The sequence below is a fragment of the Aythya ferina genome (assembly GCF_964211825.1).
Source record: "Aythya ferina genome assembly, chromosome: Z".
Taxonomy (NCBI): domain Eukaryota; kingdom Metazoa; phylum Chordata; class Aves; order Anseriformes; family Anatidae; genus Aythya; species Aythya ferina.
The window spans coordinates 20,050,460-20,068,821 of record NC_140299.1 but is presented as its reverse complement, the minus strand read 5'-3'; the positions used below and the strand labels follow the sequence as shown (position 1 = coordinate 20,068,821).

Sequence of the window (18,362 nt, the reverse complement as noted above, 5' to 3'; positions counted from 1 at the left end):
GATTAATGCTGAAAAGCAGTGTGCAGCTACCACCATGTTTAGTAAGAAAATGTCAGTAACTTCAAACTCTTGGCAGGAAGGCAGAAAACAGCTTTTTTTTTTTTAATGTTGTGTGTGGGCTACTCTATTTCCAAAGGCTACTTGAAATTTAAATTCAGCTACTTAGATAATATTAGTTCCATATATTTGATAAACAGGATATAATGCACATATGTACAGTCCTATAACCAGGTAAGTGGTTGAGTACTTGCATAGATCTACAGAAGATAATTATATTTAACTTGGCAAGATAACTCAGCATGAGCCAATAACAGATGCAAATTCTGTGTTCTGAATATTCTTCATATTTTTAATTTATATAAGGTGACTTTTTTTGAAATGTCACAAAGTGCTAAATTATTTAGATGCACAGGAGCTAAACACAGGCCAAAGTTAGTCCTTGTTGATAGTTTCAATAATAAACCCCTGGAGGTACAAACACTGTAAGAGGGATTTAGTCAGACAACTTCTAATAATATCAGCAAGAAGTGCTAAGATAATCTTCCAGGCATAAGGATATGTTAGCTTGAAAACTTTTCCTTTCTACATTTCTCTGGAAAGCAGGAAAACTGTGGGTAAAACACAACATACAGAAATCATACACCAGGAGGTGGTTTGAATGTCTCAAAGCATTTGTTGTACCTTAGCTGGGCTTACACAACACCTTTCCTCTAAAATGGAAGGAAAATGTGGAAGCCAGTGTAACCTCACTTGGTGGTGGCTTCTGTGATCCTGCAGCACTCCATACAGGAGAAAACTTTTCAAATCTGTTGGGGACTGCAATGGGGAAAAAGGGTCCTCCATGTTTTCAGTATTCTGTGTTGAAACTCAGCTGTGATTCTGTACCACAGCAATAGAGTCAGATCTTCCCAGAGCTGTTAACATCTGCTCCATAGGAAAAAGGAGAAAATCAGCTGTTCCGAAGAAGTAGATTTGATTTCAAGGATACGTCTGCGCTGCAATCCAAGAGGACGGCTGAAGGCCATTATCTCACTCAGACTATATGAGGAACCTGAGCAGTGGCAGTTAGACTGCCCTGACCAGCAGCAGGTGCTTGCTGTGCTTGTGTGAGCTGAATCCAGAATGCTTGGATTGGTGATAACTTCAATAAAATGGCATAAAATCAGGAGCCACTCCCTGTGATGCTGAGAACATCACACTGTATTTACAGAAAAAACAAGGCACAGCTGTGACAATATAATTATTACTCCATAGATAACAGCTCTAGCCTGACCACCATCTAGTTCTGTCAGCTCCCACGATCATTTGTGCCCATCGTTTGCATGCTTCAGCTCTTCTCAAATAAGTAAACAGAGTTGAAAGGTGAACATGAAGTGAAAAAGGGGGTTTAGTGCCTTGAAATCTGCCTAACCCCCAACAAGGATGTTGTTTTGGTAAATATTCCATTACCTGCCATGTACAATGTCTTTCAAGCAGAAAAATAAATAAATAAACCTTATTGTATGGGTAACAGTGATACGATGCATAAGAAAGGGATAGCATAAGCACTCTACCCTCACTGTTGGTGGCTGTGTACACAGAAAGAGGAGAAAGGAGGAGGATACAAGCAGGACAAGAGGGCAGAGGGGTTGAGGGACTATGGGGGTATATTTGAGAGTTGCATCACTGAAGCCTTTGAGAAGATGACAAGAATAAGAATGAATCTCTAAGACATTTCTATGGAGAGCAGGTTTTAAAGATAGGAACACAGAATACCTAGCACAAGAGATGATCATGAAATGGCAGGTAAGACGGTAAGACAAGATCTGGACAGAGGAAGCAGAAAATGAAAGGAAAAGTGTCACAAAGACAGGAATCCAACTTCAGGAAATATAGCAACACAGACAGAATCAAGAGAACAGACCACAACCACAAAAAGGCCTTACTGCAGGAAAACATGAAAAATGAAGAGGTCCCCCTTATCGAAGTAGAATGGGACTTGTAGGGTGTTCAAGCACAAAAATATTAATTCAAGTAAAAATAGATATTACAGCTATGGTTTTGATATAAGAAGGAAATTATTGTTACAGTAGTGCTATAGCTGGTTATCAGGCTTTGCCTGTGTACACACTATCTGCTTAGTCCTCAATTTCCTGGGTGATCGAGGCTCTCCCCAGCTATACCCAACAAAGATGAGATGATGCACTGATTTGGAACAATGCAGTGACCAAGGTAATCAAACCTAAGTTGACAAGGTAATCAAACTCCCAGCTTCTTCCACAAGAAAATATGTGCCTTACAGGAACTGTACAGGTGGGAATTTCAGCCACTCCTGGAGATTCCCCTGAACAGTCTGGGCTGTGCACAGGTGAGCTGATAGGCACTATCAGGGTATTTATCAACACCCTTCCATGTGTTGATAAATACCCTGTGTGGAGAACATGGCTGTTCCAGTAGGTTCCCCACAGGCAGCTTCTACTGTAAAATGGATTCAGCTGCACAAAGGTAAGATAATTGTAGATGGTCTGTAGAAACTGTTGTTGCAGATGCAGAAAGGATCACACAGAACTCCCTTTTTCAGCCAGTCAAGAAATGTTTTGCGCGCATTTTAAAATAATCACTTCCAACTGATTATGACATGTACTGGAGAGGTGCCATAGGATGAGCTGGATTACAAGAATTCAGCAGAACACTTCTGCGAATCTCATCTAATGCAGATGAAGACACCACTGCAGGGCTCAGTACTGAGACCAGTTTTGTTTAACATTTTCATCAACCATCTGGATGAGGGGATCAAGTGCACCCTCACTGAGTTTGCCCATGACACCAGGTTGGGCAGGACTGTGGATCTGGCTGAGGCTAGGAAGGCCCTGCAGAGGGCTCTCAATAAGCTAGATCGATGAGCTGTGTCCAGCTGTATGGCATTCAGCAGGGCCAAATGCTGGGTACAACACTAGGGGCATAACGACCCCTTGCAGCTGTACAGGCTTAGGGAACAGTGGCTGGAAAGTTGTCTGGTAGAAAAGGACCAGGGGGTGCTGGTCAACAGCCCGATGGACATGAGACAGCTGTGTGTCCGGCTGGCCAAGAGAGCCAACAGCCTCCTGGCCTGCACCAGAAGCAGTCTGGCCAGCAGAACTAGGGAAGGGATTGTCCCTCTGTACTCTGTCCTGGTGAGACAGGTGGCACCTTGAGCACTGTGTTCATTTTGGGTCCCCTCACTAAAAGAAGGACATTGAGTTGGTGGAACGCATTGTGAGAAGAGCAGCAAAGCTTCTGTAGGGCCTAGAAAACAAGACCTAGAAGGAGAGGCTGAGGGAACTGGGGTTGTCTCATCTGCTGGAAAGGAGGCTGAGGGGGACACCTCATCGTTCTCTACAACTACGTGAAAGGGAGTGGTAGCAAGGTGAATGTCAGACTCTTCTCTCAGGTGACAAGTGAGAGGATGTGAGACAACAGCCTTAAGGTTCTCCAGGGGAGGTTTCCATTCGGTATCAGGAAGAATTTCTTGACAGACGGGCTGCTTAGGCATTGCAATGGGCTGCTCAGGGAAGTGGTGGAGTCACCATCCCTGGAGGTATTTGAGACGTGTGCATGTGGCACTTAGGGACATGCTTTAGCAGTGGACTTGCAGTGTTAAGTGGATGGTTGGACTTGGTGATCTTGAAAATCTTTTCCAACCTAAATGATTCTGTGATTCTATGACCCTTGCAACAGAGGATCTTGTTCATCCTGCACAAAGATTTAATTTCCCACGTATTACCTTAAGCAAAGATTTCATTTATTTAACAGAAGCCCTGTGTCTGAATGTCTGTGGAACAGTTTCAAAGAGATAGGGGACATTTTCACCTAGCAGAGTATGTCTAGAAAAAATATTTCAGAACAAAGTGGAAAGATGTACAACCTCCTGAATTTTGATTGCTTTTCATTTTGTTACGGAATATTTTGCAGATGTTTTTCCCAGTGACCTTTCCTCTTCTCCTGACTCATTTTTCAAATATTTCACTAATAGTGCTTAGAGACCATGTGCTTCTAAAATGCCTGTGTTTGATGGCTTCAGATCTATGCCTTTTAATACTGACTTCATTTTTTTTTTTTTTTTTTTTTTTTAATTCCTGCTGCTTGTTATTAACTGAGAAGAAAGACTTTTTGTGTGAGTATGAGGCTGAAGTGAGGCAACTCCCTGGTGGTGCTTAGGGCAGCAGAGCTCAAAGAACACCATGTTCCAACCACCCATGATGATCTGTACTGCAGAAGTGGAGGAGACTGGGCAGAGCAGTTAACTACAAAGATTTGGCAAGACCCAAGAGGCAAATGGGTAGGAAAGGCAGAATGGAGCAGAAAATGAGAAAATCCAAAATATCGAAGTGCTGCCTGACCATAAGAACAGTGTGTGCGGAAGATGCAGCAAGATGCATCATTTAAATCCCTTTGTTGTTGTTTCACTCACTTTTCCCTTTGCTGTCTGTACACTGTTCTGTCTCATTTCCTTATCTCTCCTCTCCCCTCTGGTATTGACTCAGAGAAAGCTGGCAAGCTCTCAGCAGCCCCTGCAGCATGCTACAGCAGCAGGGATCAGCCAGGACACTGTCATGCTGTTGTTGCTCACCTGGTGAGCTACAGAGCACACAGAGTTGTTAAGTTAGCCATTGGTAAGCATATGAACAGCCTGAAATCATGATTTTCTTCCTTCTCTGCCTTCATCAAAGCTCATTAAAACTTGTTTATGTCTGCTTTAAAAAAAAATAAGGAAAAAAAAAAACACAACAGAAAACAGAAAGGAGAGCTGTGTGCAAAGAGAAGAACATTCTGCACCCTCTCACCTTCCTGAGAAAAACTGACATCAAGAGGACATGCTAGCTAACCCATTTTAAGTGCAATTCTACAGCCAATACAGGCAAGAGCTATGTTGACATTTCACCAGTTGATCAGGAAGACCTTCTGGTTTCACAGTGTTTGTCTATAACCAAGACAATTTTATTTCTCTTCCCTGATGTTATGCTGTGTTTAACAGATGTCCTCAAGGCTGCATTCCTTTGATAGCTATCCTTGCTTGTAGACAAGCTTGAGCTGTGCTCCTTAGTGCTGCTCTTTCCAGTGGCCTGTCCAACCCAATATTTTCAGGAGTAATACAGCACTGTGATGGCTGAGCAAGAAGTGACTGAAGGAAGCTGTTCACTTTGTAACTTAGCAGCATAGGACTGGCAAAGTCCAGGAAGCCATAGGAATTAATCATTTAACAACGTCATACTGCATAAAGGAGAGTAGCTAATGGTGCCTTGTTTTCCTGGGTTTGCATTCTGTGGTTGGCTCTTAGAGGGCAGTGGCAGGCACTTATCTTCACACCTGCTGTGAATAGTACCTAATAAAAGTTTTCATTCACATTATAGGCTGTCAATCAAGACAACTGCAAGACCTTCCTTCTCTGCTCAGCTCTCCCCTTCCTCAGCACTTCTGATATTCTAGAGACCTCCACCTCTCTCTCAAAGAGCAAGACAGACAGAAGTGGCATCACTGCAAAGGTCACCTCTCCCAGGGAATGGGGATGAAAGTAGCTGGTGACCATTAATGTTCTTCAAAGCATCTTCTGCAACTGCAGCTATGCCAGGAGATCTACCTACTCTTGTGGTCTGCTTTGCAGGCCAGTTGGATGGGACATGTGCTCTCCAAACAAGCTCAAGGGCTAAAATATTTTAAGAAAAGTATTAAAAAAACATTAACCCCCTGAAGAGGACTTTGCTATTACTATCTCAGCAAAGAGCGGTGACTTTGATTGTGACTTCCAGATACCTTTTGAAAGAGTGCATTTGGGAGATAAATTACATTTGTGGCAAAGAATTTTTGTTTGCTTGTTCACATGAGACTTCTGGTGAGCAAGCACGATCCCTTGCTTCTCTTTGTCATTAAGTAATGCACCTTGGAGTCTATCAAAGCAACAGCAGGCTGGCATTTCCCCCTGTAGAAAAACATCCTGGGGACAGGTGCTTCTGAGACTTCAATTGCTTTGCCCATACCCCGTGTGTGTGCTTTAACTAAAAGAAGCCTGGTGTTTTCCAGTGCTGTCTGTTTCCTTCCTCTGGCACTAACATTTGCCTTTTAAACAGAGCTAAAAAACAGTGAAGGGTGGAAATAGGAAAGAGGCATGTTACTGCACAAACCAATTATTTTCATTTTTAATGCAAAGTTAGCCTTCTTCACCATGGCCTCCATCCAGACACGGAGGCAAAACAGAACTTGCTGTTCTAGTAAGCCATGTGCTGAGGTGCCAAGTCCCACTTGATTCCTGATTTAGATGTCAAAATTGGAGCACTAGAAGCCCCTCTTTAGTTATTGCCTAAACTCATAGATGCTTAATACCGCCAGAACTCATGGTGCTTACACCCCAAATTCCTGCAGGCAAGTAGGTTCACCCCAGTCCTGAAGCAAGACCTGGTGTCTTGTGTTGAAGCCATGACAGGATTCAGAAACTGATCGTGTCCCTGCCCATCTCACCAGCACACCTGGGCACCCAGAATTCAGCATGAGGCTGGCTTCTGCCTGCCTTTGCAGGAGGGAATGCAAGAGCTCACTTACAACCCATTTGATTTTGTTTTGGTGGCCTCTGGGAGAGATGGTGTGCTAGGATACATCTACAAAGCAGCTGAGTCTATCCTAAGGCATGGTCACAAGTGCTGGGTGCTCCCCAGTTGTGGGTGATCCTGGGTGGCAGGATGCAAGAAACGTGGAGGCACAGAAACTCTGGGGGAAGGTGCACTGCCCTGAAAACTGGTTGACAGAACATGCAGCCAGAAGTGGATTTTAGCAGGACATCAACATTTCTGTGGTACAACAGCTCAATTTCCCACAGTCTTAACCAAACTAAGCCAAAAAAGTGGATAGAACAGGCAGGACCTTACAGCAGAGGTGGCCAGACACTGGAGACTGATCGTGCTGTATCCCCCTAGTATCTGCTGCAGCATGAGCACAGGTGGCGTGGCTTGGACCTGTGGGCAGGATTGTACTGCTGCAGTAATCTTAGAGGCTGTGGCCTTGACAATACATTTTACCTTCTAATGACAGAACTTGCAATTAAAAACTAATGAGTGCTTAAATAGGATACACAGAAAACAAAACAAAACAAAAAAATGTACAGAAGCAAATAAACAATCAAAGGCAAGAATATATACAAAATTATTTACCCAATTTGCAGGCACAGCAAAATGGAATAAGTAAATGAGGAAAGCATATGTAAAACTACATATGCAACCTTCCATTTTTGTGTGCAGTTACTCAGTGTCTATTCAAAGCTCTGCACACACCTCTGCCTGCTAAGCTTTTGCCAGAAAGTAGATCACAATATATCATACAGACTACAAATAAAAAGAACCAAGAAATGCATGCCATCTGTGAGTCATTCTTTTCATTTCTGTTCTGAAAAGTGACACCAAACTTTTATGAAGCTTTGAACTCAGTTGAGGTGCGTGAGATCAATGTATCAAAAAAGCTGTGTGAGTAACAGCTGGTAAATTTGCAAGCATTTTATTTTTTTTTTCAAGAAATTTCAAGCCTGTTCTACCGAAATGCTTAATGCATGTAAGTGTTGACTATGTTGGGGTTTTACTCAATAGCAAATCCACATAGTACTTGGAGTGAACATTCATGAAGTAAGAAAATGGCATAAACATTATGTTCCTCACCCCCTTCTTTTTGAAGTGATTAGTCAATAAAATAGTCTCAATGTGATTATTGTGATCCCTAAATCTATATTAACACTAGATTAGTTGTTTTTATGTACTGGCTGATTTGTCACGTTTCTATATTTTCTTGGTATGATAACTGTGAGGTAGACGTGCATGACTCAGACAAATTTATTTGATCCTGTCTGTCTTCATCTCATTCTAATATTACTTTTTAAATGATGCTAATATGAACTGATTTCTCCAAAAAAAGGATGTATTGCTTACAAAGAGTACTAAATAGGGTGACAAGAAATGACTAAGGAGTGTAATGCTTTTTGTATCTGGAACAATGAAATAGCTTGAGAATTTCAGCCTTGAGAAAAAGGAGGGATATGACAGAGGTACAGTGCAGGTAATGAGACAATTTTTCACTGTTTCTCAAAACATTACAGTTAAGAAACATCAGGTCAATCTAGCAAGTGGCCAATTCAAAGCCAAGGCAGAAAGCTTTGATTAACTGTGTACATTTATAGAATGCTGTGGACAGAAAGATTTTATATGATTTTAAAGAGATCATTGGACAAGTCCATGGAAAAGAGTCATGAAAGGACTTTCATATAGTCATGAAAGTCTCACTACAAGAAGGACACAGAGGTGCTGGAACTTGTCCAAAGAAGGTCAATGAGGCTGGTGACTGGTCTGGTGAACAAGTCTGGTGAACAAGCAGCTGAGAGAGCTGGGATTGCTTAACCTGGAGAAAAGCAGGCTTGGGGGAGACCTCAATTTACTTTAAAGGAGGTAGTAGCAAGGTGTGGATCAGGCTCTTCTCCCAAGCACCAAGAGATAAAGATGAGGATAAACAGACTCAAGTTGCATCAAGGGAGGTTTAGATTGGATATTAGGAGAAATTTCTTTACAGAAAGGGTTTTGTGGCACTGGAATAGGGTGCCCAAAGAAGTGGTTGTTTCACCATCCCTGGTGGTCTTCAAGAAATGTGTAGATGTAGAACTTAGTAGCATGGTTTAGTGGTGGGCTTTAGGTTAAAGGTTGGACTAGATGATCTTAGAGGTCTTTTCCAACCTGAGTAATTCTCTGATTCTATGAAAGATACTGCTTTTGGCTCATGAGACCCCTGAACACAATTTGCTCCAGTCTGGGAAAGTATCACTGTTTGCTTCCCCTTTTATACCTTTCACAAGGCACCTACTTCCATTATGCATTACCATAGATAAGGTTGTAAGCAGCTTGAAGCTATGATCCGTGGTGATATGGGAATTGTCGTGCTCTATCTCATTAACAATGAGTTTTAAAATATGTAAATGGAAATAAGACAAATTCTGATTTCATAAACATTCTGTTCATTTGCCTTCATGGTCAGATCCGTTCAGAAAATTTCTCACAAATAATTTTTAGAAATCTGGTTTTGCTAGCAATTCCTTATTTCTCTTCAGAACTCCCATTAGCACTTTGAGAGGAGCTACTCTGAGCTAACATGGGATACGTGACTAGTTTAGCCAGGGTATAACAGGTAACCAGACCTATGGTGGTTGGTCTAAAACACTTATTTGGGGGTTACGCTTGAGAAATAAGTCAGTAATAACACATGAGGAAATGACTGATTACACTTCCTTAATATAATTTTGTTCAGCAAGGAATTCAGCAGCCACAAAAGTGTCCCAATTTTCCAACAGAAATTGAGGTTCTTAACTATGTTTGCCAGAGGGTTAAGCACACACTTATTTTATTTTTTTTTCTGACCTTTTGAAAACCTGGCCCAAAGTATATGTATTCATTTTTTGAGAGGGCTGTACATGAAACACAGCTCAAAATCAAGCCTGATTTGAAAACAGACTGTTTTAAAATAAGTTTTTTATACGGGACTTCCATGTATTGTGTTTGTTTATAACTGTGGCTGTAATCAACAGTACAGACCACACCATGCAGAGGGTTCAGTCTTAAAATTTCTCACAGGACACAAAAATATATATGATTATTTTTGAAACATGTCTGCAATAGAAGTTATCAACTGACTGGCAAAGAAAAGACATTCCTGAATATGATACAACTCAGTGCCCTTCAAACTAGCCCATATTGCCTGTGTACTTACTACAGTTCAGTGAAACTCATTCTTCTGCTTTTCCAAACCCCATCTCCCAGTAACTAGGCAGATTTAAGAAATGATTTCAAATGTACAGAAAACATGCAAACATTTGTCTGTGCAGTTTGAGTACAGTGAATACTGGACCACAGACACAATATATGCAGCACAATGTCATGACATTCTGCCTTTGAGATAGTCACAGGACATATATCTGAAAATAGAAAACCTCAGAGTAGATCAAGATGGGAATACAGCATAATCTACTTGCATGAAGAGTGAATTCTATATCCCAGGAGTTAGAGTTTGCTTTAAATCCTGAAACAATAGTTTTGATATCTATCTCACTACTCTTTTCTTTTCTTTTCTTTTCTTTTCTTTTCTTTTCTTTTCTTTTCTTTTCTTTTCTTTTCTTTTCTTTTCTTTTCTTTTCTTTTCTTTTCTTTTCTTTTCTTTTCTTTTCTTTTCTTTCTTTTCTTTTCTTTTCTTTTCTTTTCTTTTCTTTTCTTTTCTTTTCTTTTCTTTTCTTTTCTTTTCTTTTCTTTTCTTTTCTTTTCTTTTCTTTTCTTTTCTTTTCTTTTCTTTTCTTTTCTTTTCTTTTCTTTTCTTTTCTTTTCTTTTCCTTCCCTTTCCTTCCCTTTCCTTCCCTTTCCTTCCCTTTCCTTCCCTTTCCTTCCCTTTCCTTCCCTTTCCTTCTCTTCTCTTCTCTTCTCTTCTCTTCTCTTCTCTTCTCTTCTCTTCTCTTCTCTTCTCTTCTCTTCTCTTCTCTTCTCTTCTCTTCTCTTCTCTTCTCTTCTCTTCTCTTCTCTTCTCTTCTCTTCTCTTCTCTTCTCTTCTCTTCTCTTCTCTTCTCTTCTCTTCTCTTCTCTTCTCTTCTCTTCTCTTCTCTTCTCTTCTCTTCTCTTCTCTTCTCTTCTCTTCTCTTCTCCTTTCCTTTCCTTTCCTTTCCTTTCCTTTCCTTTCCTTTCCTTTCCTTTCCTTTCCTTTCCTTTCCTTTCCTTTCCTTTCCTTTCCTTTCCTTTCCTTTCCTTTCCTTTCCTTTCCTTTCCTTTCCTTTCCTTTCCTTTCCTTTCCTTTCCTTTCCTTTCCTTTCCTTTCCTTTCCTTTCCTTTCCTTTCCTTTCCTTTCCTTTCCTTTCCTTTCCTTTCCTTTCCTTTCCTTTCCTTTCCTTTCCTTTCCTTTCCTTTCCTTTCCTTTCCTTTCCTTTCCTTTCCTTTCCTTTCCTTTCCTTTCCTTTCCTTTCCTTCCCTTTCCTTCCCTTTCCTTCCCTTTCCTTCCCTTTCCTTTCCTTCCCTTTCTTTCCCTTTCTTTCCCTTTCTTTTCCTTCCTTCCTTCCTTCCTTCCTTCCTTCCTTCCTTCCTTCCTTCCTTCCTTCCTTCCTTCCTTCCTTCCTTCCTTCCTTCCTTCCTTCCTTCCTTCCTTCCTTCCTTCCTTCCTTCCTTCCTTCCTTCCTTCCTTCCTTTCTTTTCCTGGCATTGTTTATTACAGCTGAGGGTTCTTGACTGTCTACCATGCAAACTTCCTTCTCGTCTTGCTAAATTCATGACCTTGGGGATTGCTTGTCAACTCACTGCATTAATCTTTCTATAGAGAAATGCTTTGAGGATTAGCAATTCAGATTAGTTATATGACTTTAAATAAATCTTCAAATTTGACATTGCAGTCTTACTGAGTGTCAGACATTTTAGTGCCTGGTCAAAATTTGGGGTAAAATATACAGATACAGTTTTTGGATCACTTTCACCATTGAACACACTTTTCTAGAGTCTATTAAAATGAATAAATAAAAAAAATAAATATTAGAAATGATCACAAAGTGAACAACATATATATACATATCTACAATACATACAGTGTGACAGGTATTTCTGCAAAGAAAGGTACCACCTGTTAAAGTAGCATGCTATGGCAACCTTTTTGATTTTATTGCAAACAGTTAAAACTGTTTAAAAACTCAGTTAAAAACTGAGTTCTTCACAAACGTCAGCATTTTGTCTTGACTTCCTCATCCTGCTGTTAAATCTTTTCTGCCACCTTTCAAGGACTAATTTATGGTAATTTTTAAAGGATATTTATGAGGTGTGCTTTTGCTCATATGCTTACTTAGACAGACAAGATAGGAAGGTTTGTCATTCTGATGAAATTATTTGCCAGGACAAACAACTGTAGAACTAGGAAAAATATTTTTTTAAAAATGAGGTCAGCAAGCTATGAAAATACATGTTTAAAATAAACAGCATGGGATTACAGCCAAAAAAGGTGAAACATCACCTTCTTTTGCTGGCTCCTATGCAAGCATTCTTAAAATACCTTCTCCCCAAAATACCCATATAATAGTAATTAGGATATCTGAGTTACGCACATCACTCAAAAGAAGCTACCCTGTGCCTTTACCATAGTCAGTTTAAATAATAATAATAATAATCTAGTGTCCACTACACCATGGAAATTAGCCTGCAGTGATTCCAGGTTTTAATTTCCACAACTGTTGGGCATGCTTAGCAAATCAGCAAAGAGATTAGCAAATTCAGAGAAAAAATGGGCTGGGCAGTACTGTTGTGATGCTGTGGAACTTTTCCATTGCAGTATGGCTGGGGTCACCCCCAAACATCTCATAATACTGAAGAATATCACTGCTGGGCAGAAACAGGAAAATCAGAGGTTTTCACAGCTCTGTAAATTTCTGCAGGGACAACATTTGCCTGCTAGAGCGAGGCTCCGTGAAACAGAAGTTCATCTTATTTACACACCTGTGTAACTTACCTATGTGTTCCGTAAGTGAAGTGACAGCACTGGGAGTTGGACATTGGTGTCTTTCTGTTTTGGATTATTAGCAGTGGAAATCACAACCCAAATATTCAAGTTCTTGAAATTCTAGCTCACATTTTGAACAAAATTTCTCCTCTCTCCTTTTTTGTCTAGTTTTGTTTTTTGTTGTTTATTTTGTTTTATTTATTTTTCCTTCACTAGAACACATCTGCATATGGTATATGCACATCTGCATATACCTGCAGATACATGTATTGTATGTATTCACAGGCACATACAGAATCTTTCTCTGTTTACCACAAAGTCCATAACATACTTCCTATCTAAAAAGCAGCGTAAGAAATGTATTAGATATGTCTAAGCCTCTGAGCCAGCACTGGTCTTACGGACAAATTAAAAGACACGTCACAACTCTGCATAAGTTCATCTACAGACAGATGTTTAATATCTAATGATGTTAAAGTTTTAGTGATACCAACATGGATGGTTTAGACTTCAGTCTACAGAAACAAAAAGGAGGCATTGTATGTTTGTATTTCTTTACAGTGAGTGTCTCATGAACATTTCATTACAAGTAGTGATTAATGAGATTAGTTCATGCAGTTGTACAAGCAATCATACAGCTTTTGGCATTTTTTTTTCTTACCAAGTTGCTCTGCTAAATGTTTGCCTCTCTCGGTGAAGATTACTCGCTCATCTTCCATGTCACACTTGTTACCAACCAAAATAACCTGGGCATTATCCCAAGAGTATGTTTTGATTTGAGTTGACCTTAAAAGAAAGACAGAGAGAAAAATGGAAGTCAAAGCAAAGCAAAAATTCCCCTTAAATCATTTTCAAACAGAATTGTAACACAGCAAACAAAGACAATAGTGATTTTGACATGTAGGGTAACGTGATTCTGTTTAATTCTAGATTTCCAAGAAACTAAGGATTATCTTCAGGAATTATTGTTACAGGGGTAATGTCAGCATCGGTCTTACTTTTGTTTGTTAAAACAAGACAATCTTTCAGCATTTTCTCCTGCCATCAACATTCTTTCTGTATTTTTAGAAATAAGCTGTGACACTTTCTCCCACACAATTAAAAAAAGTACTTTCACGTTTTAATGCAAAATTTATCATCTAAAACCAGAGCTTTGAAACAAAATCAACAGCTTATTCATATCTTATCTTTCACCTTTTAAAATTAGGATCTAAATTTATCAGCAAAACTTCAAAGCCGTTCTGTCTCCCTTCTGTTGTTTCTCTCCAGCACGTTCCACTACAGCTCTTTGATATACCAGGAAGACAGCAACATTTACATGTATTTTGTACATTAAACCATGGTCAGAGGCTGAGAATGAACTTTAGTTTTCCTTCCATTTAAATTATTCAAGCCCTAGTCTTGACTACAGCTGAATAAGAGTATCTTAGGCCTTGGAACACTATGAGGATGTTGAGTGCTGATGGTGAAAGAGCTCACCCTACAAAAATCTCTTCTGCAATTTGAATATGATACACCAAAGGGCAGCTTAGGAGTATGCTTGTAGCACCTCTCTACATAGTACTCTGCTAGTACTTGGGCCTGCTCTGTAGGAAGGAAAATTCCATGCCCTGGCTTCAGGCTTAGCCAAGAAGGATGCTGCTGTCAGCATCTTCCAACAGAGAGCAGTACCTGCCCTTGAATGTAGCACAAAGTGCAATAAGCTTACTCTAAGCATGTTGTCTTTGTCTTTGTCTTGACTATGTATGCCTGGCTTTAGGCTCTGACTCAAGTGCTTGGTAGGATGCTGATATCTCTTCTCTTCCTTTACGATCAATGCAGAGTCAATTGGACAATACAGGGTACCTAGGAAAACTACATTGGAATAGAAACCAGCCCACTTAACTACACATGTGGGATACTTGGTCTGTATCAGAGCTCTCGGTCTCTGTAAGAGAAGATTTAATAGCTTTAAAAATCGGTTTCCTAACCATTTGCAAAAATGATCCATGTGGGTGATACATTCACTAGTGCCCCCCTCTCATAACACATAACAATTTATCTCTACATAGTCATGGCAGAATGCTTCAAACACAAAAAAAGACCATGGTGTAGTCTGACACCATGAAAGAGAATATGGATCATATCTTCCCAGCTGTCTTTGCTTATCATGGGACCAGAGAGATGGATATAGACAGAAACTACTTCAGGTCATCTTTATATACCTGGCTCCAGTGCCAATGCCCTGTGGCATGAGTCAAAGCAGCCTGCTGCAGCTCACCTTTAAGCTACATGTGATGGGTCTACTTTTCAGGGCGTGGGAATTTTAAAAGGAAGGATCACAGTGACTTTAGGGTTGTTCTACTTCACCAGAATGATCAAAAAGAAGCTGAATATACTCTGGTCTTTCTTTTAAGATATGAACACTGTGCTGTTTTAAATCTGTTAAAAATTACAGTAATTTGAGTGAGCTATCATAGGATACTATGACCAAAGCAGAGGTCAGACTTCCCTTTACACTTACACTTCAGTAAAGATACAATTTCTTGGAAAAAAGGGCACCATGCATCCATTTTGGCAGGAATGTACTTATGGAACCATGCTGAGTTCTTTGGAAAATCATGGTTAAGCAAAAGAGGATTATTATTATTTTTTTAATGAGAGTTACATTTGTCACCATAGTGACTTTGCAAATGCTAGTAACTCAAATGTCAGAGGCTGTCAGTCCACTAAGGACTCAATATCTTAGATTTGATCACCCATTATTTGGTGACAATCCCTATCCCTTATGACAGCAGGAAATTGAAGTAGTTTCAAAAGCAAATGTATAAAGTATTACATTTCAATGAAAGAATTAACTGCATATTCTAGAATATTTTAATATTTTCTCTGCCTTTTCTTTTCATGAGGGGGCATGAGAGAGTGGCGTGGTGGAGCTTAGCTGCCCATCATTGTGAAACCACCACATCTGCACAGGTGAAATGTAAGAAATTAACGAATGAAAAAATATTTTTACACCAGTGTAAACAAAATTCATTCAGCCTTGTTTGTAGACTTCTGTTCCATTTAGCCTTACCTGAATTTCTTTGATAAAGAATGTAAGACCCTTCATTTTACTGCAGCTGTGATTTTTTATTCTATATTTTATGAACTATGTTATACATTCTATGTATTATGATCCTGTGCATTCAAATGTTCCTCATTACCAAAGCCACTTATTTTGTTCTCAGACTTTTACGTCTGGTTTGCTAATGTATCGTCTTCTAGTTGTAGGGATTTTTAACCAACAAGAGAAGAGATCTTGTCCTTGATAATCATTCAAAACGCCTATGCTTTGTGAAAGACTCTGCAGTGCTAGGATACATCTGACTGACTGCATAAATCAGAGAAGTATATCCCCACATCAGTAGGAGTGTGGATTCAATGTGTACAATAGGCTTATCATGGTTATGTTTTCTTTTAGACATATATTTCCACTAATGGCTTCTATAGATATTTTTTTTTGCCCGCGATTCTCCACAAAAGCCAACACACAGGTCATTTAAAAAAGAGATTTTGCTGTTCCATAAATGTATGGCCTTTCAAGTGACCAAAGCTTCTGAATTGTCCAAAACATTGTCCTTGTAAAGAACTTTAGCCTCAGAAAGACTGAAGATATGAAAAGACATGGTTGATGTTTGCAGGAAGCTGAATACAGCAGTTCTTCAGTCTGACTGCCCTGGTGTATGTCAACGGTAATTCACCCTGTAAATCTTTCACATTCTAGTAGTATGGTAGGCAGGCAATCTGCAACATGCTTGAATTTTTATAATGTATAGACACTAAAGGAGCAGATTAATGCAGGAGTTCAATGATCCATTACTTTCAGTGATCAACGCAGGACTCATTCTCCCTGTACTGTGATTCTGCCATAATCCCTGTCAGAAAAGAGCACTTGCTGAATGTTAACTAAAGCAAAGCTATTTTCTCATCTTAAAACAGCACTGTGTTTTGCAGTAATAGTTCAAAATACTGTAAAGTTACATTGATAAATCTCTGAAAGAATTTTGGATTGTTATGGCAGAGGTCTGTCAAAGATCAGATGGAAGTTTTTTGTTCTGTTTGATGGACTGAAGTATTCTGTGAAAAAAAACGTTCAAAGGGCAGGTTTTTTATCCTGATCTGTTTAAAATAAAGCCTAAAGAAATAGCTACTCACACTGGCCTATTTCCATTTGCACAATTCTTCAGTACGGGCATTGTACCTTGTCCTGCTCCTAGGAATTACTTTATAATAATACTTATTTCACATGATATTTTTTTTCTGAAAATATTGCTTATTTGAACAATAGATTATAACAGGATTTTGTAATGCTGCTATTTCTGTCATTTACTGAAGGAGTGAATATAAGCAGTGCTTCCTAGACAAAGTTGTCCATTGTTACCTCATTTTTCATGAGCACACAGGTTTTGAAGTGAATATTACCATGTTTAAAATAGTCAACACAGTTATAGAATTAAGACACTATTATCATGCACAACCCTCTCCAAGTCAGCCAAAAAAACAGTATTAAATTTCACTTCTAGCTGTAACAAAGCATAGTGAAATATGCCTTCATGACAGAGATGAAACAGTAGGTAAAAGGTCTGTGTTGCAACACTTTATCTTTCGGGAAAAGATCAGGTATAAGCTCAAAGGCCTATGTCTATTTTCAGGTTAGACTCTGCTTGAGCTCTGCAAAATAATCAACTGAATAAAGAACTTGGTAGGGAGACTGAAACCAGCCACAAAATAACTAAAGTAAATTAAACTAAACTAAACTAAACTAAACTAAACTAAACTAAACTAAACTAAATGCAGAAACCCATTGTATTCCCCCACCTCTGAACATACAAGAGCTTCAAATAGCTGTTCCTGTAGCACTGGGGTGTGTGTGAGCGTGTGTCTGTGTGTCTGCATGTGTGTGTGTGCAGGCAGCATACAGGGCATATTTGCACAGGGTGATGGAGTGCAGTTCAGAAATACACAGCCCCAGCTATCCACATAGCTGCGATGCTGGTCACTAGCACAGAGTAGTGTGGGTAGCACTGCTGTGATGTTACTGTTGTAACAGGCTGACCTCTTCATGTTAAATTATGTGATAAAAGCTCATCTGCACATTCACAAAGTAGCACAGACAGACAATGGCAGATTAAGGAACCCAAATCATATCCTGGTCTTAGCTGCTCCCAGGTCTATCACAAGAGCCATCAGTCTGTCAAATGTCCACATACACAAGCCCAGAGGAGGACAGGGGCAGAAAACAGGTGGAAACCCAAACTAAGGACTCAGAAGGAGGAACACCAGTTCTGAGCCCTTCCCAGGACTGCCCCAGGAGGCCCAATGGTCCAGACCTGACACTCATCACTATGGGTCAACAAGGTTTTGGGCTTGGTGGGGTTACTGTCCATGGGTTACAGTACACATGATAGGATGCAGAGGATGAGCATTTCAGGATTGCATAGAACATTATAGCATGTTGAGAGGAGGAATTGAAGGCAGGAAAAGGGAAGGAATAAAGTGATCTGGGCTTGAAAAAGTGTGGCAAAATAGAAGCATAAGAGCTAAAAAAAATAGGTCTGTGATGTGCTGAGCTGGCTGTCTGGTACCCTTGTCTGGTGATGCTGCAGCAAACAGAGTGAGTAGAGGTGTGTGAGGGATTGCATGCACACTGGCAAAGTTTGAGCAAGCCTAGATGGTGAGTAGGTGAAGTGGCCTGTGAGCAGGGGGAGTCTCTAAGGGCAAGAGCAAGGGGGAGTTGGCTACTAGTGCCTAGGGGAGTCCTGGACAGCTGTGTGTGTGCCTCTCTGTGTGTGTGCACCTGTGTACATCAGATGTTTTGTACCTGCAGCTGGAGTGGGGCTGTGGCATGAGAG

At 40.0% G+C, this 18,362-nt stretch overlaps 1 protein-coding gene across 1 annotated transcript in view; it reads right to left on the bottom strand.

Moving 5' to 3' along the window:
* RAB3C (RAB3C, member RAS oncogene family) overlaps window positions 1-18,362 on the bottom strand; it is a 142,297-nt gene that overhangs the window by 9,509 nt on the left and 114,426 nt on the right. The window contains exon 4 of the mRNA XM_084503805.1: window positions 13,151-13,275. Coding sequence (XP_084359931.1) covers window positions 13,151-13,275 — 125 coding nt within the window. The remainder of the gene's footprint in view (window positions 1-13,150; window positions 13,276-18,362) is intronic.